General features: G+C 35.6%; 1 protein-coding gene across 1 annotated transcript; it reads left to right on the top strand.

The window, feature by feature from the left end:
• Positions 1-13,309: 13,309 nt before the first annotated feature.
• Positions 13,310-14,275, top strand: LOC106828984 (olfactory receptor 56B34-like). Its single transcript, XM_014837835.2, has one exon. It carries the CDS (start codon positions 13,310-13,312, stop codon positions 14,273-14,275), a length of 966 nt encoding a protein of 321 aa, XP_014693321.1.
• The last annotated feature ends 7,083 nt before the right edge of the window (positions 14,276-21,358 follow it).

The raw sequence follows: 21,358 nt of genomic DNA on the forward strand, positions 1-21,358 counted from the left end.
GCTCAGAAGGAAGTGCCAGCCTGAGGGCATCTTCATGGTTGCTCCTCAAGTAGTAAGTAAACTAGACAATGACATGGTCTCTGGGAGGGAAATGAATGGAGGCCATCTACCCACCTCCCTAGGATTCTCCCTGGTTTGTGTATCTAGCTCACTATCCTTGGATTTCTCAATTTGCCTTTCTTTACCTTCCTTCAGGCTCTTCACTTTGTAGGAGTTAGTAGCTGTATCTATAAACAAAGCCCGAGAGATGAGGCTGAGCTCCGATATGGCTATATTGGAGATGATGGGGCTCTCCTGTCAGAGGAATATGCAAAGACCTCTTGTCTATCACAGTTAGGTACACTGGAGACTCAGTAAAAATGGTACAGGTTGTATGAGTCTATTCCTCACACTACTTCACTCCCTTCTCCAAGCCAGCTGGGAACAGTAGTAGCTTGGGATACTGGGACCCAGTGGCTGATGAGCTGGATTTCATGAGAACCACCTTATGTTAAGGTGCTGCTGGGTGCTAGTAGTTGAGGTGGGGGGGGGGGGGGGGCAGGACTTGAAACTGACTTGAAACTCAAGTCTGTATCTTCTACTTGAGTACAAAAAGCATCCTTTAACCTGTAAATTTATACCACTTTCAATATCTTAAATGTTACATTGAACCTTTCCAGAATTTCTCAATGAAACTCTAATATTTCCTGCTTTTTATATCATCCTGAATTCAACTCTGCTATTTAATATCTGCACAAATTTGGGAAGCTAATTTACCATATGTAATATCAGTTGTTCAGTAACTTTTGTTTTTTGGTGAGGAAGATTGGTCTTGAGCTAACATCTGTTTCCAATCTTCCCCTTTTTTCTTGAACAAGATTGTCATGGAGCTAACACCTGTGGCAATCTTCTTCTATTTTGTATGTGGGAGGCCACCACAGCATGGCTTGATAAGCGGTGCATAGGTCCATGCCCAGTACCTAAACCCACGAACCCTGGGCTGCCAAAGCAAAGTGCATGAACTTAACTACTATGCCACTAGGCCAGTCCCTACTCAATAACCATTTATTTTTCATTAGCAACTATGTGTCCAGCACTAGATTAGGCACAGGGATAAAAGGTGAATAAAGTAGTTAAGCTGCAGACCCTCATCAAGATTCCATTAGTAATTATATTAGATTATACTATCCATTACTTCCATTTTTCATAAAATAAAACCAGTTTTCATATAATGGCCTACTCCAGGCTGCACATGAACTGGACTGTTAGCTACATGAGAGTTAGATCCATGTTGATTTTGTTCCCCATCAATGTGGTGTCTCACACAGTGTTTAGAATGTAGTAAGATCAACACAGTCTTAACTAATTAGATCAACATCATACATAATCTTATTCCTTCTTAACCCTCCAGTGTACTGAGAATTTCTGAGTGATGATTATTCCAGTCACAGATATTATAGAATATCTCTTGGAGATTTGTGGTGATGAAGTTAAAGTAAAACCCATCAGATTCACAGTGTGATTTTTTTCTCCTTACTAAACAGAAGAATAAAAAGGGAAGGGAAGAAAATATTTCTGTATTATTTTTAACATTTCTACTTCTTTGTTGAAATTCTCATTTTGTTCATGCACTGTTAACCCAATTTTAGTTGGTTGTCTGTGTGTTCTTGTAGCTCACTGAACTTCTCTAAAAGGATTATTCTGGATTTTTTGACAGACAGTTCATATATCACCATTTTTTTAAGGTCAGTCATTGGAGCTTCATTAGATTCCTTTGATGGTGCTGTGTTTACCTGATTCCTTGGGATCCTCATATCCTTGCATTGGTATCTGCAAATTGGAGTAAGCAATCTCCTTTTCTGTACTTTACAGGTTTGCCTCAGCAGGGAAAGACCTTTGTAAGTCAGCTCAGTTTGGGGTACTGGACAGGTCAGCTGGTATATCTGTGGCCAAGTGGGGCTTACTATCATGATGTCCAGCTGGGCAAGGGCACTGCCCCTGTGAATGCCTCAGCTGACTGTGAAGATTTAATGGGATTGGTAAGTATCTGCAGCCTCTCAGGCTAGCTTGCAGCAACGTGTGATCTGAAGGGGAGAAGTTAAGGGGAATGGATTAGAAAGGGCTAGTTTTGAAGAGTCAGACATGGGGATAATAGCCATTCTGAGACAAGGGGAAATAAACTTAAGTCTACTGAGAGGTGTTAGACCAGAGATATTGGAAGACTTGAAGTCATAGTAACCAAAAGAAATAGCTCCTATCACAAGGACTGTGGGAAAGGCAGAAGTCAGCTGTCCTTCGTCTCCCTCAAAACATCAGATAGAGATATGAAGGAAAGATATATTTGGGGATGGGATACTTCAGAACTGTCCTATAATGAGTGACATTATTCATCACAGAAGGCTAAATTAAGCTCTGGAGAGTCTGGAGTGGAAATATGTCCATCTGCTGGGATGCCACTGGGATTAGGGTTGAATGAATCTGCTCCAGAAATCACTTTAGACCCTGGAGGATGCTTGAAATAGAGTAGGGAGTGTTTCTAGAACAGCACATCAAAGCAGGGCATTCCAGGGATCTAACTTATTCTAAAACCCCAAACTCCAGGGATATCAAGCAAAGTCAGGCATCTTCTCTGAACAACAAAAGGCTGAACACAGGCAGCTGAAGCCAGGAGAAAAGAAGGCATTGCAGCCTGAGAGCCTCTTCCAAACCCTTCCTGAAATAGTAAGTAAGCCAGTCAATGACCTGCATCCTGAGAGGTGAGGGGATGGATGTGTCCCATGTTCCTGTAATTCTGTCCTGATCTCTGAATTTGATCATAGGCCATGTCTTGGCTTCCATGGTTGGCTTTCCTTGTTTGATCCTTCACCTTTAGTGCCTCCTGTCTCTCAGGGTCTTCACTTTTTAGAGACTAAGGTCTGTGATCAGGAAATAGGAGAGAAATGATTCTGAGCTCTAAGATGATGGGACACCCTCAAAAGGATGGGACTTTCCAATCAGCAGACCATGTGAACAAAACATAATAAAACAACGCATTCAAAAGCCAGGAACAAAAGTATGCATTTCTGTCACATAAGAGACTCAGTAAAAGTGCACTGAATAAATGATAAACGAAGAGCTTTAGAATAGTAAATTCTAAATCCAAGATTCCTGGAAGAAAAAGTAATTTCAAGAATCATTAGCATTATATAAAATACAAATTAAAAACAAGAAACTCCTCCTTTACATCTGATAAAAGACATATAACTCTAAATACAAAAGACATAATATTTAATGAAAATTATAGCTGAATTTCCAACAAATTCAAACAAATAATTAAAGATATTGGCCTTCATAATTATTTTACACTGATCATGAATTTCCCTTCACTTCATTGCTATATAAAACAAAAGTTAAGAGATGTTGTTATTTGTAAAGAGGGAAAACATCAATATTTTGAAGGAACTTTTTGGTCTACCTAAAAATACCAGAGAGAGTATCAATGGGAAAATTGTAAGAATTGACAACGGTTTAGGAAAGTGGATGATATACAAGATAAAATAACAACAACAAAAATGCGGTTGCAATATATAAAATAATAAATGCAAAATATTTACCACTTTACTACCAACGGACAATTGGTTGTTATGATAATACAGGGGAAAAAATAAAAAAATATTTAAAAGTGACAAGACTTTATCAAAGTAGATGAAATAACAAAAGCTAATATGATAACACTAAAAAAGATCAATTTAATGGGCTTCCATATGCTAGAAACATACAATGGAATAAATAATGCAGAAAAATCATATTCACTAAATGCATCCCAAACTGCTAAAATTCATAAGAAGAAGAGTGAAGAAGTACAGAATTTTGCTAAGAGATTTTTTTAAACATTTAAATAAGGGAAGAGAGTGTCTTCATTACTAAATGAAAAGACTTGATAGTATAAAGATATCATCTCTTTTTTTTTTCAAAATTAATCTGTGAATTTAACAAAATCCCAACCAATATTGTGCTATTTTAGAACTCAGTGCAGGAATTCTAAGGTTGATCTGGAAAAATAAATCTGAAAAGAGCTTAAAATTGAAGAGAATAAGAGTAATATAGTCCTGTTGTATATTAAATTTATTGTAAAATTAGAATATTTAACTCAGTTTTATATTGGCACAAAAATAACCAGAAAGAAATATAAAACAACAAATTGCCCAGAAATAGAATTTTATACATATAAAAAGTATATATGTGACAAAGAGGGTACACTAATAAGTTGGGGGAAAATATAGAAACCATTGTGTAATTATTTAAGGTCAATTTCTTTATATACTTTTCATTAACAGCAAAATTCATTCCATATAAATAAATTATGTCACAAAACCAAAAGGTCAACCATTTAAAATTTAAAGGCTCAGAGAAGTGAATATTGGTCAAAATTTTACGTAAAGAATGATTTGCTGTATTTCTTATTGGGAGAGTGAAATGTTTTGATAATTTGATGAAACCTAAACAGATCAACTCTCCCAGAAAAATAATAATAATAATATTACAACAACAACAAAGACAGGATTTTTTATGTATAAATTAAGGAAATTCACAGATGACTATAAAGACTGTCCATAAATACTTGGTTACAGCCTCCACTTTAAGTCCAAAAATATAGAAAAACAGGATGAACAGAAAATAGTATAAATCTTATTTTTACAGGTAAATATAGCTATCCCTAAAAATATACAAACAGTGTGTAAAACCAAACAAAAATTGGAGAAAGTGTTATAAATCCATATGATGAAATCTAATATAGCCATTGAAAACAATGATTATAGAATTATAATGCTTTTAAATTCCCAATGAATTGGGACCTTTGTATGTATCATGATGAGAAAAAGCACAGGATGCATAATTCTATTTATATAAAATTTTAACTGTGTGACTGCAAAGAAAAATATAGAAAACTTAAAATGCTGAAAAATTCATTATCAGTATCTTTGGCTGGTGGGTTCTTGATTTATAGTTATTTTTTCTTCATATTATTTCCTAAAATTTCTTTTGTTTTGTTTTTCCTATATTTTTATATCAATTTCATGGGTAACATATGCTTGTTATAATTAATAAGTGACATGGCATTTATTCTTCTCAAAAGTCATGAGAAGTGCAGCCTAGAATTTATATGTCATGCCATTAAATCAAACAAAGCCAGAGATTTGAGAAAGAAAATATTGATACCTAGGTATTTGACAAAGCAGGGTGTTATTCACAGACAAAAATAACAAAAGGAATTCTTAGATAGGCAAGGATTCCCAAAGCATACTGTTCAAGTAGATTTTTTATTTTAATTGTGGTGAAATACATATAACAAAAATTCACCCTCTTAATCATTTTTAAATGTATAGTTCAGTGGCATTAAGTAACTTTACATTGTGCTACCATCACCACCATCATCCACAGAACACCTTTCATCTTGAAAGACAAACTTTGTACCTATTAAGCAATAACTCCCAAATCCCTCTTCCCCAATCCCTGGCAACCACCATTCTCCTTTCTGTCTCCGTGAGTTTGACTACTTAAGGTACTTCATGTAGATGGAATAATACAGCATCTATCTTTCTGTGACCGACATTTCATTTAGCATAACGTCCTCAAGTTTCATTCATGGTGTAGCATGTGTCAGAATTTCCTTCCTTTTAAAGCTAAATAATATTTCATGTATGTATATACCACATTTTGCTTATCCATCCATCCATTCATGGACACTTGAGTAGCTTTTACATTTTGGCTATCAAGAATAATGCTGCTGTGAACATGGGTGTACAAAGATCTCTTCAAGTCCTTGCTTTCAATTCTTTGGGGTATACACTCAGACGTGGAATTGCTGGATCATATAATAATTCTGTTTTTAATATTTTGAGGAACTACCATATTGTTTTCCAGAGAAGTTGTACCATTTTACATGCCCACCAAGGATGTTCAAGAGTTCTAATTTCTCCACATCCTTGAAAACATTTGTTCTTTTCCAAGTTTTTAAAAAAAATTTTATAACAGTCATCCTAGTGGGTGTGAGGTGGTATCTCATTGTGATTTTGACTTACACTTCTCTAATGATTAGTGGTGTTGAATATCTTTTCACTTATTGGTCATCTGTGTATGTTCTTTGGAAGAATGTCTATTCAAGTCATCTGCTAACTTTTTAATTGGATTGTTGGTTTTTTGTTGTTGAACTGTAGGCATTCTTTATGTATTCTGAATATTAATCCCTTATCAGGTAAATGATTTGCATGTATTTCCTCCCATATTGTGTGTTGCTTTTTCACTATGTTGATTGTTTCCTTTGATGCACAGAAGGTTTTAATTTTCATGTAGTCCAATTTATCTGTTTTTCTGGTTTTTGTTTGAGTTTTTGGTGTCTTATCCAAGAAATCATTGCAAAATCCAGTGTCATGAAGTTTTTCCCATGTGTTTTCTTCCAGCGGCTTTAGTTTCAGCTCTTACATTTAGATCTTTGATCCATTTTGAGAGGATTTTTGTATATGGTGTAAGGAAAGGGTTCAACTTTATTCTTTTGCATATGTATGTACAGTTTTCCCAATACCATTTGGTGAAAAGACTATCTGTTTTCCATTCTATGGTCTCAGCACCCTTGTAAAAACTCAACTGACCATATAGATGAGGATTTATCCAGGCTTTCTATTTTATTCCATGATCCAAGTGTCTGTCTTTACAGTAGTACCACATTGTTTGGATTACTGTGGCTTTGCAGTAAATTTTGAATTCAGGAAGTGTGAGACCTCCAACTTTGTTCTTTATCAAGATTATTTGGCTATTCTGGGTCCCTTGAGATTACATATGAACTTTAGAATGGGTTGTTCTAATTCTGCAAAAAATACTACTGAGATGTTATAAGAATTTCAATAATCTGCAGACTCTTATTAAGTAGTATCGACATCTTGACAATAGTAACTTTTCCAGTCCATGAAATTGGGATATATTACCATTTATTTGTGTTTTTAATTTCTATCAGCAACGTTTTGTAGTTTTCAAGGTACAAATCCTTCATATCCCTGCTTGTTTATTTCTAAGTATTTTATTCTTTTTGATGCTATAGTAAATGAGACAGTTTTCTTAGTTTCTTTTCATATTGTTTGTGATTACTGTATAGAAATACAACTGATTTTTGTGTGTTGACTTTCCATTTCCTAAAAATTTGTTGAATTTATAAGTTCTACAAGTTTTTTGTGGAATCGTTAGGGTTTTCTACACATAATAGCATCATGTCAGTTGTGCACAGAGGTAATTTTACTTTTTTTTCCCATTTGGATGTCTTTATTTCTTTCTTGCCTAATTGCTCTGGCTAGAACTTCCAGTCCTATGTCAAATAGAAGTGAGAAAAGCAGGCATACTCATCTTGTTCCTGTTCTTTGAGGGAAAGCTTTCAGTTTTTCACCATTGACTGTGATGTTAGCTGAGGGCTTTTCATATTTGGCCTTTGATTTGTTGAGATGGTTTCCTTTTTTTCCTAATTTACTGAGTATTTTTTATCATGAAAGTGTGTTGAATTTTGTCAAAAGCTTTTTTGCATCAATTAAGATTATCATGTAGTTTTGTCCTTCATTCTGTTAATATAACATATTACATTGATTTATTTTTGTATATTGTATCATCCTTGCATTCCATAAATAAATCCCACTTGGGCATAGTGTATAATCTTTTTAATATGCTGTTGAATTCAGTTTACTGGTATTATGTTGAAGGATTTTGTGTCACTTTTCATCAGAGATATAGGTCTGTAGTTTTCTTTTCTTATAGATTCTTTGGCCTTAGAATCAAGGTAAAGTGGACTCAAAGAATGAGTTTGGAAGTGTTTCCTCCTCTGATTTTTTGGTAGAGTTTTAGGACGATTAGGATTAATTCTTCTTTAAATGTTTGGTAGGATTCAACAGGGAAGTCTTCTGGTCCTGGGCTTTTCTCAGTTGAGAGATTTTTGATTATTGATTCAATATTCTTAATAGTTATATGTGTATTCAGACTTTCCATTTGTTCATGACCCAGTCTTGATAGACTTCACAGGCTGTGTATTTCTACAAATTTATCCATTTCATCTAGTTTATCCCATTTGAGGGCATACAATTGTGCATATTATTCTCATAATACTTCTTACTTCTGTGAAATCAATTGTACTCTCCTGCTTTCATTTCTGATTTTCTTAATTTGAGTCTTCTTTTTTCTTAGTCAATCGAGCTAAACTTTCGTTACCTTTGTTTCTCTTTCTGAAAAACCAACTCTTGGTTTTGTTTATTTTCTCTAATGATTTTTTATTCTCTATTTTATCTGTGCTCTCATATTATTTTGTTCCCTATGCTAGCTTTGGGTTTAGTTTGCTCTTCTTTTCCTAATTCCTTAAAATGTAATGTTAGGTTATCTATTTGAAGTCTTTTTTCTTTTTAATGTAAGCATTTGCAGCTATAAATTTCCCTCCTATCATTGCTTTTGCTGAATCCCATAATGTTTAGTATGTCGTATTTTCATTTGTCTCAAGACATTTGCTAATTTTTATGTTGTTGTTGAGGAAGGTGACCACTGAGCTAACATCTGTGCCAATATTCCTCTATTTTGTTTGAGGGATGCCACCACAGCATGGCTTGATGACTGGTGTGTAGGTCTATGCCCAGGATCCAAACCTGCAAACCCAGGGTCACCTGCAGCAGAGCATGGGAACTTAACCACTACGCCATCAGGCCAGCCCCAAGATTTTAATGTTTTTAAATTTGTTAAGACTGTTTCATGATGCAACATTTGTGCAGTCCTGGAAAATGTTCCATGTGCACTTAAAAAGAAATTGTGTTCTGCTATGTTTGTGTGGAATGTTCTGTATATGCCTGTTAGGTCTAGTTGGTCTATAATATTGTTCCGGCCCACTATTTCCTTATTGATTTTCTGTCTAGCTGTTATATTCATTATTAAAGGTGGAGAATTGAAGTCTTCTACTATTATGACAGAGACATCTATTTCTCCTGTGAATTCTGTCAAAGTTTCCTTCATATATTTAGGAGCTCTGATGTTTGATGCATATTTGTTTACAATTATTATATCTTCTTGTTGAATTAACCCATTTATCATTATATAACGTCCTCCTTTGTCTCTTGTAACAGTTTTAAACTTAAAGTCCATTTTGCCTGATATTTGTAGAGGTAGCTCTGCTCTCCTTTGGTTACTATTTGCATGTAATTTTTTCCAATCTTTTTATTTTAATTTATGTGTATCTTTAGTTCTAAAATATGTAGACAGCATATAGTTGCATCCTGGGTTTTTTCATGCATTCTGCCAATCTCTGTCTTTCATTGGAGAACTTGATCCATCCATAAAGTAATTACTGATAGACAAGGACTAACTATTGACATTTTTTATTTATTTTCTGTATGTCTTATACCTTTGTTTTCCCTCATTTTTCTCCCTTATTGGCTTCATTTGTGGTTAGTTGATTTTTTTTAGTGATACATTTTAATTCCCTCCTTATTTTCTTTTGTATATATTTTGTAGACATTTGGTGGGTGGGCAGGGTGATTAACATAAGGATTATATATAACAGCCTAAAGTTATTACAGTCTGTTTTAAATTATACCAGCTGAACTCCAAGGACATATGAAAACTACTCCTTTACGGTTATGTTCCCCTTTATGTTATTTATGTCACAAATTACATCTTATATATTGTGTAACTATTAGCATATATTGATAATTTTTGTTATTTCATCTTTTAATACCTGAGGAACAATAAAAAGTAGAGTTATGAACCAAAATTGCAAAAATATAGGTTCTAATACTTGTGGATATGTGATGGTTAGTTTTATTTGTCCACTTGGCTGGGTCACTGTGACCAAATATGTAATCAAAAATTATTCTGAATGGTTCTGTGAGGTTGTTTCTGCACGAGACTAACATTTTAATCAGCAGACGTTGAGTAAAGCAGATAGCCCTCTATAATGTAGGTGGGCCTCATCCTGTCAAATACCTGAATGGAACAAAAGTCTGACCTCCCTTGAACAAGAGGTAATTCTGTCAGCAGATAACCTTGAGACTTGAACTGCAACATCAGGTCTTCCTTGTCTGCAACCTGACAGCCAATTTGCAAATTTTGGACTTGGCTCCAAAATTTGTGAGCCTCCATAATCTTGTGAGCCAATTCCTCAAAATAAAATTCTATATAAAATAAATAAATATTTACACATTCTATTGATTCTGATTCTCTAGAGAACCCTGGCTAATAAACCATATCTTTACTTTTACAAAAGAACTTTATATTTTTATGGCTTTGAGTTACTGTTTAACATCATTTCATTTCAAATTGTAGGACTCCCATTAGCAGTCTCATAGGGCAGTTCTAATGTTAATGACAGTTTTGTCAAATAAACAATTATTGGTTGACAACTCTTTCTTTCAGTGCTTTAAATGTATCACCCCATTGTCTTCTGGCATACAAAGTTTCTACTGAGAAATCTGCTAACAATCTTATTGTGGTTGCTTTGAACATGACAAGAAGTTTTTCTCTTACTGCTTTCAAGATTCTCTCTTTGTTTTTGACTTTTCATAGTTTGGTGATAATATGTGTTGCTATGGGCCTCTTTATCCTGCTTGGAGTTCATTGAGCTTCTGATATTTGCATGTTCATTTCTTTCCTCAAATTTTGGTCGTTTTCAGCCATTATTTCTTCACATAAGCTCTCTGTCCCTTTTTGTCTCTCCTATCCTTCTGAGACTCCCCTAATTTGTGTATTAATCTGCTTCACAGCATCTCATAAGTCCCTTAAGTTTTGTTCATTTTTCTTCATTCATTTTTCTTTTTGATCCTCAACCTGATGACATCAAGTGACCTCTCTTCAAGTCTGCTGATTTTTTTCTTCTGCCTGTTTGATTCTGCAGTTGAAACTGTCTAGTGAATTTTACAATTCAGTAATTTTATTTTTCAGAGCCAGAATTTCTGTTTGCTTCTTTTCAACAATTTCTCTTTTTGATATTCTCATTTTGTTCATATATTGATCTCCTGACTTTCTTTTGTTGTCTCTATGTGTTCTCTTTTAGCTCTATGAGCATATTTAAAACAGTTGTTTTAAAGACCCTATTAAGTAACTCCTAAGCTTAAGTTTCTTTAGGATTTATTTCTAGATATTTTTGTTTTTCCTTTGAATGGGCCATGTTTCTATTTCCTTGTATGCTTTGTGATATTTTGTTGAAAATTGAGCATTTATAAAAATAGAACTTCTCCCTGTTTTTGAAGACTGGTTCATGCAGAGGGAGATCTTCACTACTTACCCCAGCACAAAGGCCTAAGGTCTTCACAGGTCATTTCTGAGCATGTGTCTCCCATGGGCTTGTGTACATGCTTTTTTATCCTCCCAATTCACTAATATTCACAGCTGCTCTTAAATGCCTTAATTTCCCTAAGAATTTCACCCATATTTCTCAGGGATTTAGATGTTCAGTTGTATACCTCTGTCTATAAATTCTTGCCCCCAGGCATACACAGGTCTGTAGATTCCTGCAGTTTCACATGCTACTGTGCCTACCACTCTTTCAGCACCTTCCAACCTAATATACAAATGATGCAGTCATTGCAGCCTGAGCTCCAAGTCAGGCAAGACAGGAATCATTCCCTCAGGCAGCCCCCAGATAAGCAAACCATTGAAGACAAGTTCCACTTTTTACCTTTCATCACAAGAAAGGAACTGGAAATTGGGAGGATTCCCCCTGCCTATACCGCACTGCAGAAGGGAGAGGGTGGAGAAAGGGTGAGAAAAATGACACAAAAATTCCTGCCATTTTGAGCGTGGCATTTTCTTGATTGGGCATTCAGTTGCTACAGATTCTTACTTAGATTCTAGAAATCCCACAAAGCTATTTTGGTCAGTCTCTGGCTTACTTAGTGTTTCTGTGGGAGAACAAGGACCTGGAGCTTTCTAGCCCACCATTCTGCTGACATTAGTCTCTTAAGTACACTTTTTGATACGATGATTTGAAAAGTTTTTCAAAAGCCAAAGAATTAAGAAAATCAAGAATGTAAAAATGAGGAAGACCAAGTGTGAAAGGGCCCAGAGTAAACCATAAAGTTACCTCAACAAAAAAATATCTCATATATGCAATCAATGCCTGCTGTATTTCTAACTTATACAATACAGAACTATGGAAGCGGTCAAAATTTTGTTTCCCCCTTTCCTTCTTTATATCTTTTACTAATAACATTGATTATTTTAAAATATAGGTTTAGGGATGTCTTTAACTTTACTTTCATAATCAGAAGAGGAAACGATTGGTATTCTACAGGGTACGGACCCGTTGGCTAAGATTTTATGGAAAGAGTGCTGGAATTAAATGCAGAATATTCAAATTTTGCTTTAGCTTTGTCACTTATTAGTGATTTCAATGCATAGTTCTCATCTAGACAAATCATTCAACCACTGTTTCCTAATGAATAACAACATAACAACATCTGTATGGTGATGATTAAATAAAGTAGTTTATATGAGAAAATATTTTCCAAAAACAAGGCATTCAAAAGAAAAGACTAGTTAGGATTCTCACTTTGGCTACTTATTCTTTTCCTAAAGATCCCCAAGAATGGAGACAACAACCCTGCCCACTAAATCTACTTCCACATTATGGCTCAATATTATCCCTCAAAATTCATATGTTGAATTCTAACCTCTAGTACCTCCTAAGTAACAATCTTTGCAGATAAATTCTTTAAAGAAGCAAGTAAGTTAAAATAATGTCTTTACAATTGGCCCTAATCCAAAACAACTAGTGTCCATAAGAAAATGAAATTTGGAAACAGACATGTGTATGCACAGAAAGTAGACCACATGAAGACACCAGAAGAAGAGAGCCATCGACAAGCCAAGTAGAGAGGCCTTAGAAGAAACCAATCTTGCTGACGCCTTGATTTTGGACTTATAGCCTACAGGATTGTGAGAAAATAATTTTCTGTTGTTGTAGTCATCTAGTCTATAGTATTTTATTATGGTAGCCATTGAAAACTAGAAGCCTCCTGAAATGTCTGTTTACTCATAATGTATATGTCTCTTGCATTATGTTCATGTGTCAATTTCAAGCACATAAAGTCATTAAATATTTACTTTTATTATATTAAAATATTTGTCTTAGGATCTATCCTGAATCTTCTTTTATTCTTAGGTAAACTTTTTCCAAGAGTCTCAAGGGGACAGACGATGTATTAGGTTAAAAAGGATCATGTTATTGTCCATGAATCTTACAGCTCTACACAAATTTTGACCCTCACTGGGCTAATCACAGCCTATTCTTGTTTCTCTTCATTAACAGGTACATGCTGAGACGAAGACATTACATGATATGGATACCACCCAGAGTATAACCAATAACTCAAGGTTTCAAGTGTCTGAGTTCATCCTGATGGGCTTCCCAGGAATTCATGAGTGGCAGCACTGGCTCTCACTGCCCCTGGCTCTCCTTTACCTCTTAGCTCTTGGTGCCAATCTCCTCATCTTGATCACCATCCAACATGAGCCCACCCTGCACCAGCCTATGTATCACTTCCTTGGTATCTTAGCTACTGTGGACATTGGCCTGGCTACTACCATCATGCCCAAGATCCTGGCCGTCCTCTGGTTTAATGCCAAGGCCATCAGCCTCCCTGAGTGTTTCACTCAGATCTATGCCGTCCACACTTTTATGGCCATGGAGTCAGGCATCTTCCTCTGCATGGCTGTAGATAGGTATGCAGCCATTTACTATCCCCTTCAGTACCCCTCCATAGTCACGGAGGCTTTTGTGATCAAAGTCACACTGTCTATCATACTCAGGAATAGCCTGTTGATGATCCCAGTACCTGTACTGGCTGCCCAGAGACATTACTGCTCCAGGAATGAGATCGACCACTGCCTATGCTCCAACTTGGGGGTTACTAGCTTGGCGTGTGATGACATCACCATTAACAGATTTTACCAGTTGGCTTTGGCCTGGGTTATACTTGGGAGTGACATGGGTCTGGTCTTTGCTTCCTATGCTTTAATTATTCGCTCAGTGCTGAAGCTGAGCTCCACTGAAGCAATATCTAAGGCCCTGAATACCTGCAGCTCTCATCTCATCCTCATTCTCTTTTTCTACACAGCCCTTATTGTAGTATCTGTCATCCATCTGGCAGAAATAAAAGTTCCCTTCATCCCTGTTCTCCTCAATGTGCTGCACAGTGTCATCCCCCCAGCCCTTAACCCCATGGTGTATGCCCTGAGGACCCAGGAGCTGAGAGTGGGCTTCCAGAGGGTGCTCAGTTTAGGTAAGAGTGTGGCCAGGAAGTGAGCTAACTTTAAGTGACAGATTATTATAAGTGATATTGTAGAAAGAGAACAGGCTTTGGGGCCCAACGTTCCTGGGTTAAAATTCCACATATCCCAATTGCTAGGAAAATCAATTCAAATTATCTCACCAATTTTATATATCACGTACTATGTGCAAGGCACTCTTTTAAACATTTCACAAATACTAACTCATTTAATTACCATAACAACCCTATGAAGCAAATGTAATTATTATTTATACATCTTACAGATGTGACAAGAAAGTTGAAAAACTTACCCAAGGTCAAAAAGAAAGGAAGTCACAGAGTGAAATTAGAACCTTTGCAGTCATGCTCCAAAGTCCCGGCTCTTAACTCTTTCTCTCTATTCAACCTTCCTACTAAATTTTCAAAGTGTAAATTGATGACAAAAAGAGATATATTTAACTAACTGAAATTATGAATAAGTTGTCTTTTAATTTTAAAAAAGTCCATTTAAAAGTTGACAGCAATTCTCCTGTCTAATGGTAAATACAGCAAATTTTAAATCCTCTATAGTCACTTGGGAGGACCCTCTTAGTTGTATGAATGTAAATCACAATTTGACAGGAATTATTTTGCTACTTTATAAACTCTGACACCTCTTGAGTTCATTTGCATTAGATCCCAAAACAGAATATCCCAACCAATTTTTTAAACATTCAAAATTACTTGAACTTCTATAATGAATTAAGAGAATCCCAGTGAGATCCAATGGTTCATTGGAAGTATAAAGGACAGCAAAAGTGTATGAAAGGGAACTTTCCTGATAAGAGAAATGAAATGTGTTTGGGGACAAGGAAAAGTGAAAGTTGGGCAAAAATGTTTTTTTTAATTATTCCAACGTCAGAGTATAAGTCAGCAAGGGTGAAATGTTGGCTCCAGGATGATAGGTGAGCATGGTTGGAAGAGTCCCCTGACCCAATCATGTGGTATAATGGCTGATTTTGGGAAGAAGAGACTAACCTGTGACAGAAAACTTGGAAGTCAATGTTTGAGAATCAAAAGCCATTAAAATAAAAGGAATTGAATCATCTTTCCTGTAACAGACTGAGTTAGAAAGCGAAGGCCTTGTATATCTGCTGACAAGGCTGAATTAGACCATGTGCTTTCACCTGTTTTTAACAGTCATCCATATATCAGGAACAGAAGCATTGACAGCTGACAAAGAGTAGTGCACTAATGGATGGGCCAAACTGTTTCTCTTTCTGCACAGTGTTTGGACTAAGTCCCTAAGATCCTTTGATATTTCTGGGAAAGAAAATAAGTCCCAAAAGAAAGATTCTGAAATTTCTTCTAATTTGGCCATCCAAGAGATTGGATTTCCACTTCTACTAATGGCTGATAAGATAGTTCAGACAAAACCTTCCAAGGAGAACAAGTAAAAATTATGGACAAAGCATCTTTAAATGGGTATAGAGATTGGAAAAGTAACACATCAGTAACAATTATGTGACTAAGACCTGAGTGTGAAAGAAAACTCAGAGACTTCCTTTCAGTTCCAACATGTAGAGAGACTTAGAAGTTGTCACTCCCATCCTTACATCAACAAAAAGCTGAACAAACTGAAAATCAATCACTTTTCTTGGACTGTCAGAGAACTGAGATCACAGGGCTAAGTGACATCCTGGAGTCAGAGAAATACCCTTCCTCTAGGTGGGAGATGTCTCTAATAATGTCTTTTATCCTAGAGAGGAGGCCTCTGCTATGGAGAATGCTCTGGGGTTCTACACAATGTTAACTTTTCCCCTCCTCCTGCCAGAGCCAGCTGACCATCCTTGGATCTTTACTGTAAGAATCTGCTGGGGCACCTGGATATAAAGTGTGGGGCTCCCTAAGACTGCAGCCCCCAAGTCTTTCCCATTCTCAATCTAGACCACACTCATCCTCCAGCAATTTGTCAAAATTACCTTTGAAGTCTTTCTACCAGTTTGTGATTCTAGCAGCTTCTACTCCAAGTAAACAGATTCTCTGTATTCACCTGATTCTCCAAATTTGGGGACGGCAGTTTGCCCTGCTACATCAATTCTGATGAGTACAAGAAAAGTCATGGGTAGTTCTTTTCTTTCTGATTTTTCTTCTTGTAAGGACAGAAGTGATGACTTCTAAGTTGTTTACACATTAGATGTCCTAGTATTGGATTATAACCCAAAGTACACAATAAATATCCCTCAGTTCAAACTGATATAAGTAGATAATTCAATAAATAAATGAATGGAAAATAATAGACAAATCTCTCATATAAAGAATTCCACCCTCAGGTAAGTGGAACATAACTCTTCACTTCTTAAGTGCGTAATGACTTCTCTCCAATGAATACAGTATGGGAAGGGGGGAAAAATAAGTTTACAAATGAAGAAACCTGACAAACACTACATCAGCCAGGGGATCAAGTTTACATCAACAGTGATAAATCATGTTCATCATATGTATCTTTGATACGATATGATGAGAATGGCACTTTATTTCTGTGGTCTTCCTCCAAAACCTACATAATCCCAGTGTAATCATGAGAAAAACACCAGACGACCAAGAGGATCTTATGGAGACCTGACACCTAAATGCAATGTGATATCCTGATGGAATCCTGAAATGGAAAAAATATATTAAGTAAAAACTAAAGAAATATGAATAAAGTATGTACTTTAGTTAATAATATATTGAGACTGATTCTTTACATGTGACATGTGTGCTGTACTAAAGTAAGTTATTAATAATAGAGGGAGCTGTGAGTGGCATATATGGAAACTCTCTGCACTATCTTCACAATTTTTCTATAAATCTAAAACTACTCTAAAATAAAAAGTCCATTTTTCACTTGCTAGAATCTATCTTTTTGATTATAGCCATCCTAGTTGGTATTAAGTGTTATTTCACTGTGGTTTTGATTTGCACTTCCTGATAGCTAGTAATGTTGAGTATCTTTTCACGTGCTTATTGGTCATTGGTAAGTCTTCTTTGGAGAAATATCTATTCAGATGCTTTGTCCATTTTTAAATTGGATTTTAGTTGCGTTATTTGTCCTTTAATTATTGAGTCGTAAGAGTTTTTTTTATACCCTAGATACAAGTTCCTTATCAGATGAAAGATTTGCAGGTATGTTTTCCCATTCTGTGGGCTGTCGTTTTATGTCTTGATGATATCCTTTCAAGCATGAAAGCTTTTAATTTTGATGAAGTCTAATTTATGTATTTTTTCTTTGTTGCTTGTCCTTTTAGTGTCATATCTAAACAGGTTTTGCCTATCCCACAGTCACAAAGATTTATTCTTATATTATCTTCTAAGGGCTTTATAGTTTTAGTTCTTATATGTAGGTTTATGATTCATTTTGAGTTAACTTTTGTGTTTGATGTGTGAGGAAGAAGTCCAACTTCATTCTTTCGCATGTCGATATTTCATTCTCTCAGCACCATTTGTTGAAAAGACTATTCCTCTTATTAATTGACTTAATAACCTTGTAAAAAACCAGGTAATTGTAAATGTGAGAGTTTATCTCTTGACTCTCAATTCTATTCCATGAGATAGATATATAGATATATCCTTATTTCAATACCACACAGTTTTTATTACTATAGCTGTATAGTAAATTGGTAGTATGATTTTTCTAACTTTGTTCTTCCTATTCAAGATTGTTTTAGCTCTTCTGGGTGCCTTGAATTTCCATATAAATTTCAGGATAAGTTTGAAAAAAGGCAGTTGGTCCTTTGATAGGGATTTCACTGAATCTATGGATTGTTTTGAGGAGAATTACCACCTCAGCGATATTAAGTCTTCTGATCTGTGAACACAAGATATCTTTCTCCTTATTTAGTTCATCGTTTCTTTATTCAACAATGTTTTCATAGTATACATTTTACACTCTTTTTGTTAAACTTACTCCTAAATATTTTATTATTTGTGGTGCTAAGTGGAATCATTTCCTTAATTTCATTTTTGCACAGTTTATTGCCAGTGTAAAACATATACACATGATTCCTGTACAAATGACCTTGCATCCTGCAAACTTGCCAAACTCTTTTATTAGTTTTAATAGTTTTTAGTGGATTACTTATGATTTTCTACATACACAATCATGTCATCTGCAAAAAGAGATATTTTACTCTTTTGTTTCCAATCAGAATGCTTTTATTTCAGTTTTCTGCCATTTCTCTGGCTAGAACCTCAGTATGATGTTGAACAGAAGTGGGTAGAGCAGACATCTTTATCTTATTCCTGATCTTAGAGGGAAACCCTTCAGTCTTTCACTGTTAAGTATGTTGTTAACTGTGGGGCTTTTGTAGATAACCTTTATGAGGTTAAGTAGTTCCCTTCTACCCTAGTTGGTATTTTTATCTTGAAGGAGTATTGGATTTTGTCAAATGCTTTTTCTACATGTTGAGATGATAATATAGTTTTTGTTTTTATTCTATTGATATGATGTGTTACATTAATTAAATTTCAAATGTTAAAGCAATCTTGCATTTCTGAGATAAATCACACTTTATTATGGTGTATAATCATTTTTATATATTGTTTAATTCAATTTGGTAGTATTTTTTGAGGATTTTTGTGTCCAAATATGTTTTAATGCCCATATTATAATTTCATAAACTCTTTTTTAATATACTCTGCCAATTAACAATATCTAACAATTTCCTGAATCAAACTGACTCTCCAAAACTGCAGAGACATAAGGCCCTCACACAAGGATCTTTATACTTAGACTTACCACGTGGCTGAGAGCCACAGAGACTCACATGTCAGAGACAAGAAGAGAAAAAGGCTCTGATCTTTATATGTGCCCGTTTTATTTTTTCTTTACATTTAGCACTCATATAAGGACACTGCTTTTATTCTGGAGAGTAAGTAAAGGATGAGTCAAAGTCAGGAGTGTTATGAAAATGGATCACCCTGTGCAAGACACAAGAACATCAAGAAAGGGAGAATTGTGGCAACCTAATATTAGTGAACAACCCATTAGGATTGCATTTAGCTGTGTATAAATTATACTAGTTATAGTGGCTTAATCAAATTGAAGTTACTTATCTCACATACACACACACACAGAATTATACAGTTCAGAGTTCTTAAGGCACTTCCATTATGCCATCAAAAGACGAGGCTCGTTCTATTTTCTGCTCAGTGATCCTAAATTATGACTACCATCCTCCACATTCAACTCCATATTCCAGACAAGAAGGAAGAAATGGAAAAGGAAACCTCAACAGAGTTTTACATCTAATTAGTGAGAAGTGATGCTTATATTCATCTTTAGCTGCAAGAAAGACTCAAAAGATGAGTGTTTTAGCTTCCCATTCTCTATGACAAAGGAAAGTTATAGAAAGGTGAATTTGAATGCATGTTATGTAGCTAACTCTCAGTAAAAGTAGACAATACACATCTGTTCTTTCATTGCATTATTTTTTAGACATTGACAAAATATTGAACCAAGAAGAAAGTCTCAAAAATTCCCAAGAGTATAAATAAGTTCCAAAGATCTCTAAATCAACATGACAAACTCAACACTTACTGCACCTTCATCCTCTCACTCCAAAACCTAGCAATACTGACAAGATATTCAATAATAAATCAATCTGTAACATGATGTAAAACAAACAGAGAGCCATTTATGACACAGGAAATAGGACAAAACTCCAAAAGATGAAGGACTGTGATAGGATTATAGAAAAGAATAGAAGCCCAAAAGGTGCGTGGAAAGGATTGCTACAAAATTAATGTTGATCCAGACTCAGAAATATATGATACTAAGAGAAGCAGGGGGCCATGGGAAATCACCAACCTGGTGATTGATGGATAGCACGGTAGTAGCCAGGCAGAGCTATCCATGCGCACATACACTCTTGGATGATGAAGTGAGCCAAAAGTCAAGCAACAGCAGTGAGTATTCCAGAGTAATGGAGATTGGGTCAGAAAACAGGACAATGACACACACAAATATTAACAATCATGCCATGAGGCACGGGGAACAAGCTCAATGATAAATCAAACTATTAGGACACCCCAAATCTCCCCTACAACAGGTTGCATCAAACAAATAAAGTGGCATTCTGAGGTTGCCTATAAGAAAGAAAAATGATCCACCAATGACCAGGATGGCTAAACTTTGGACAGGTTTCTTCCTGGCTATGTGCCTTTGGACTTTGTTTTCTTAGAGTATTTTCTTGAGAAAACTTGTAGTTGTAAATTCTTTCTCTTCATCTTTGAAGTATATATTAATATTCTCCTAACCTCTTGCCAGCTTTATAACCTAGAAAATGCATTTCTCAAACCTGAGAACTATCTCTTGAAATATAAATATCGAAGGAAATAGCACTCCAAATCTCCAAGTATCTGTGGAGGGTAGGAGCCTACCTTCTCAGAGCACCAGTTAGCAATGCAGATGAGCTAATCAAAGACAAAAGCTTTTGCAATCTCAGGAGTAATTCAATGAGCTTGACACATCCTATTTATCAACTTCCCAATAAAGTCCTCCAGTACTTTTCCACTACCTCACCCAAGGGTTTAAATGCATTCCGCCTGACACCTTACCCCAGCCCAACAATGCCTTTTGTTTTAGGAGAAGTGAGTACTCAGACTTGGTCTGTGCTTTCTTCCTCATTGCTGGCAATAGGATAAGAATAAAATCAACCTCCAATTGCTCATCCTGTCTGGCGCATTTTGTCTTTAATACCAAATACAATCATCTGTTTGAGCAACATCAAGAGGAAACAGTGGCATTAAACTTAAAAAACATAACTCACACCTGAAGAGATAGAATAAGTTCAACAATATCAACCAAAAAAAGCTCTTCACAAGGTTACCTTCTCTACACCAACTCTCTACTTCAGGATTCCAGTCACTCATCCCTTCAAGTGCTGTTACCACCCCTAGGTAACTACGCTACGTTTAGAATCTCTTAGTGACCACACCCTAGAAATAGTTCATTTGTAAATAATCCCTTCTCAAATTATTCTAACTTGAATGGGCCACCTGTTTTCTAGTGGGACTCTGTCTAATTCGTTGTTCATTCAACTATGCAGTATGTAAGTTATAAGCAAGAGTAATTTCAATGTAGAGTTAGGACAGAT

The sequence above is a fragment of the Equus asinus genome, chromosome 20 (assembly GCF_041296235.1).
Source record: "Equus asinus isolate D_3611 breed Donkey chromosome 20, EquAss-T2T_v2, whole genome shotgun sequence".
Classification (NCBI taxonomy): domain Eukaryota; kingdom Metazoa; phylum Chordata; class Mammalia; order Perissodactyla; family Equidae; genus Equus; species Equus asinus.

Excerpts from the sequence above, each read along its gene's own strand:
- LOC106828984 (XM_014837835.2), top strand. The coding sequence starts at position 13,310 with ATGGATACCACCCAGAGTATAACCAATAACTCAAGGTTTCAAGTGTCT.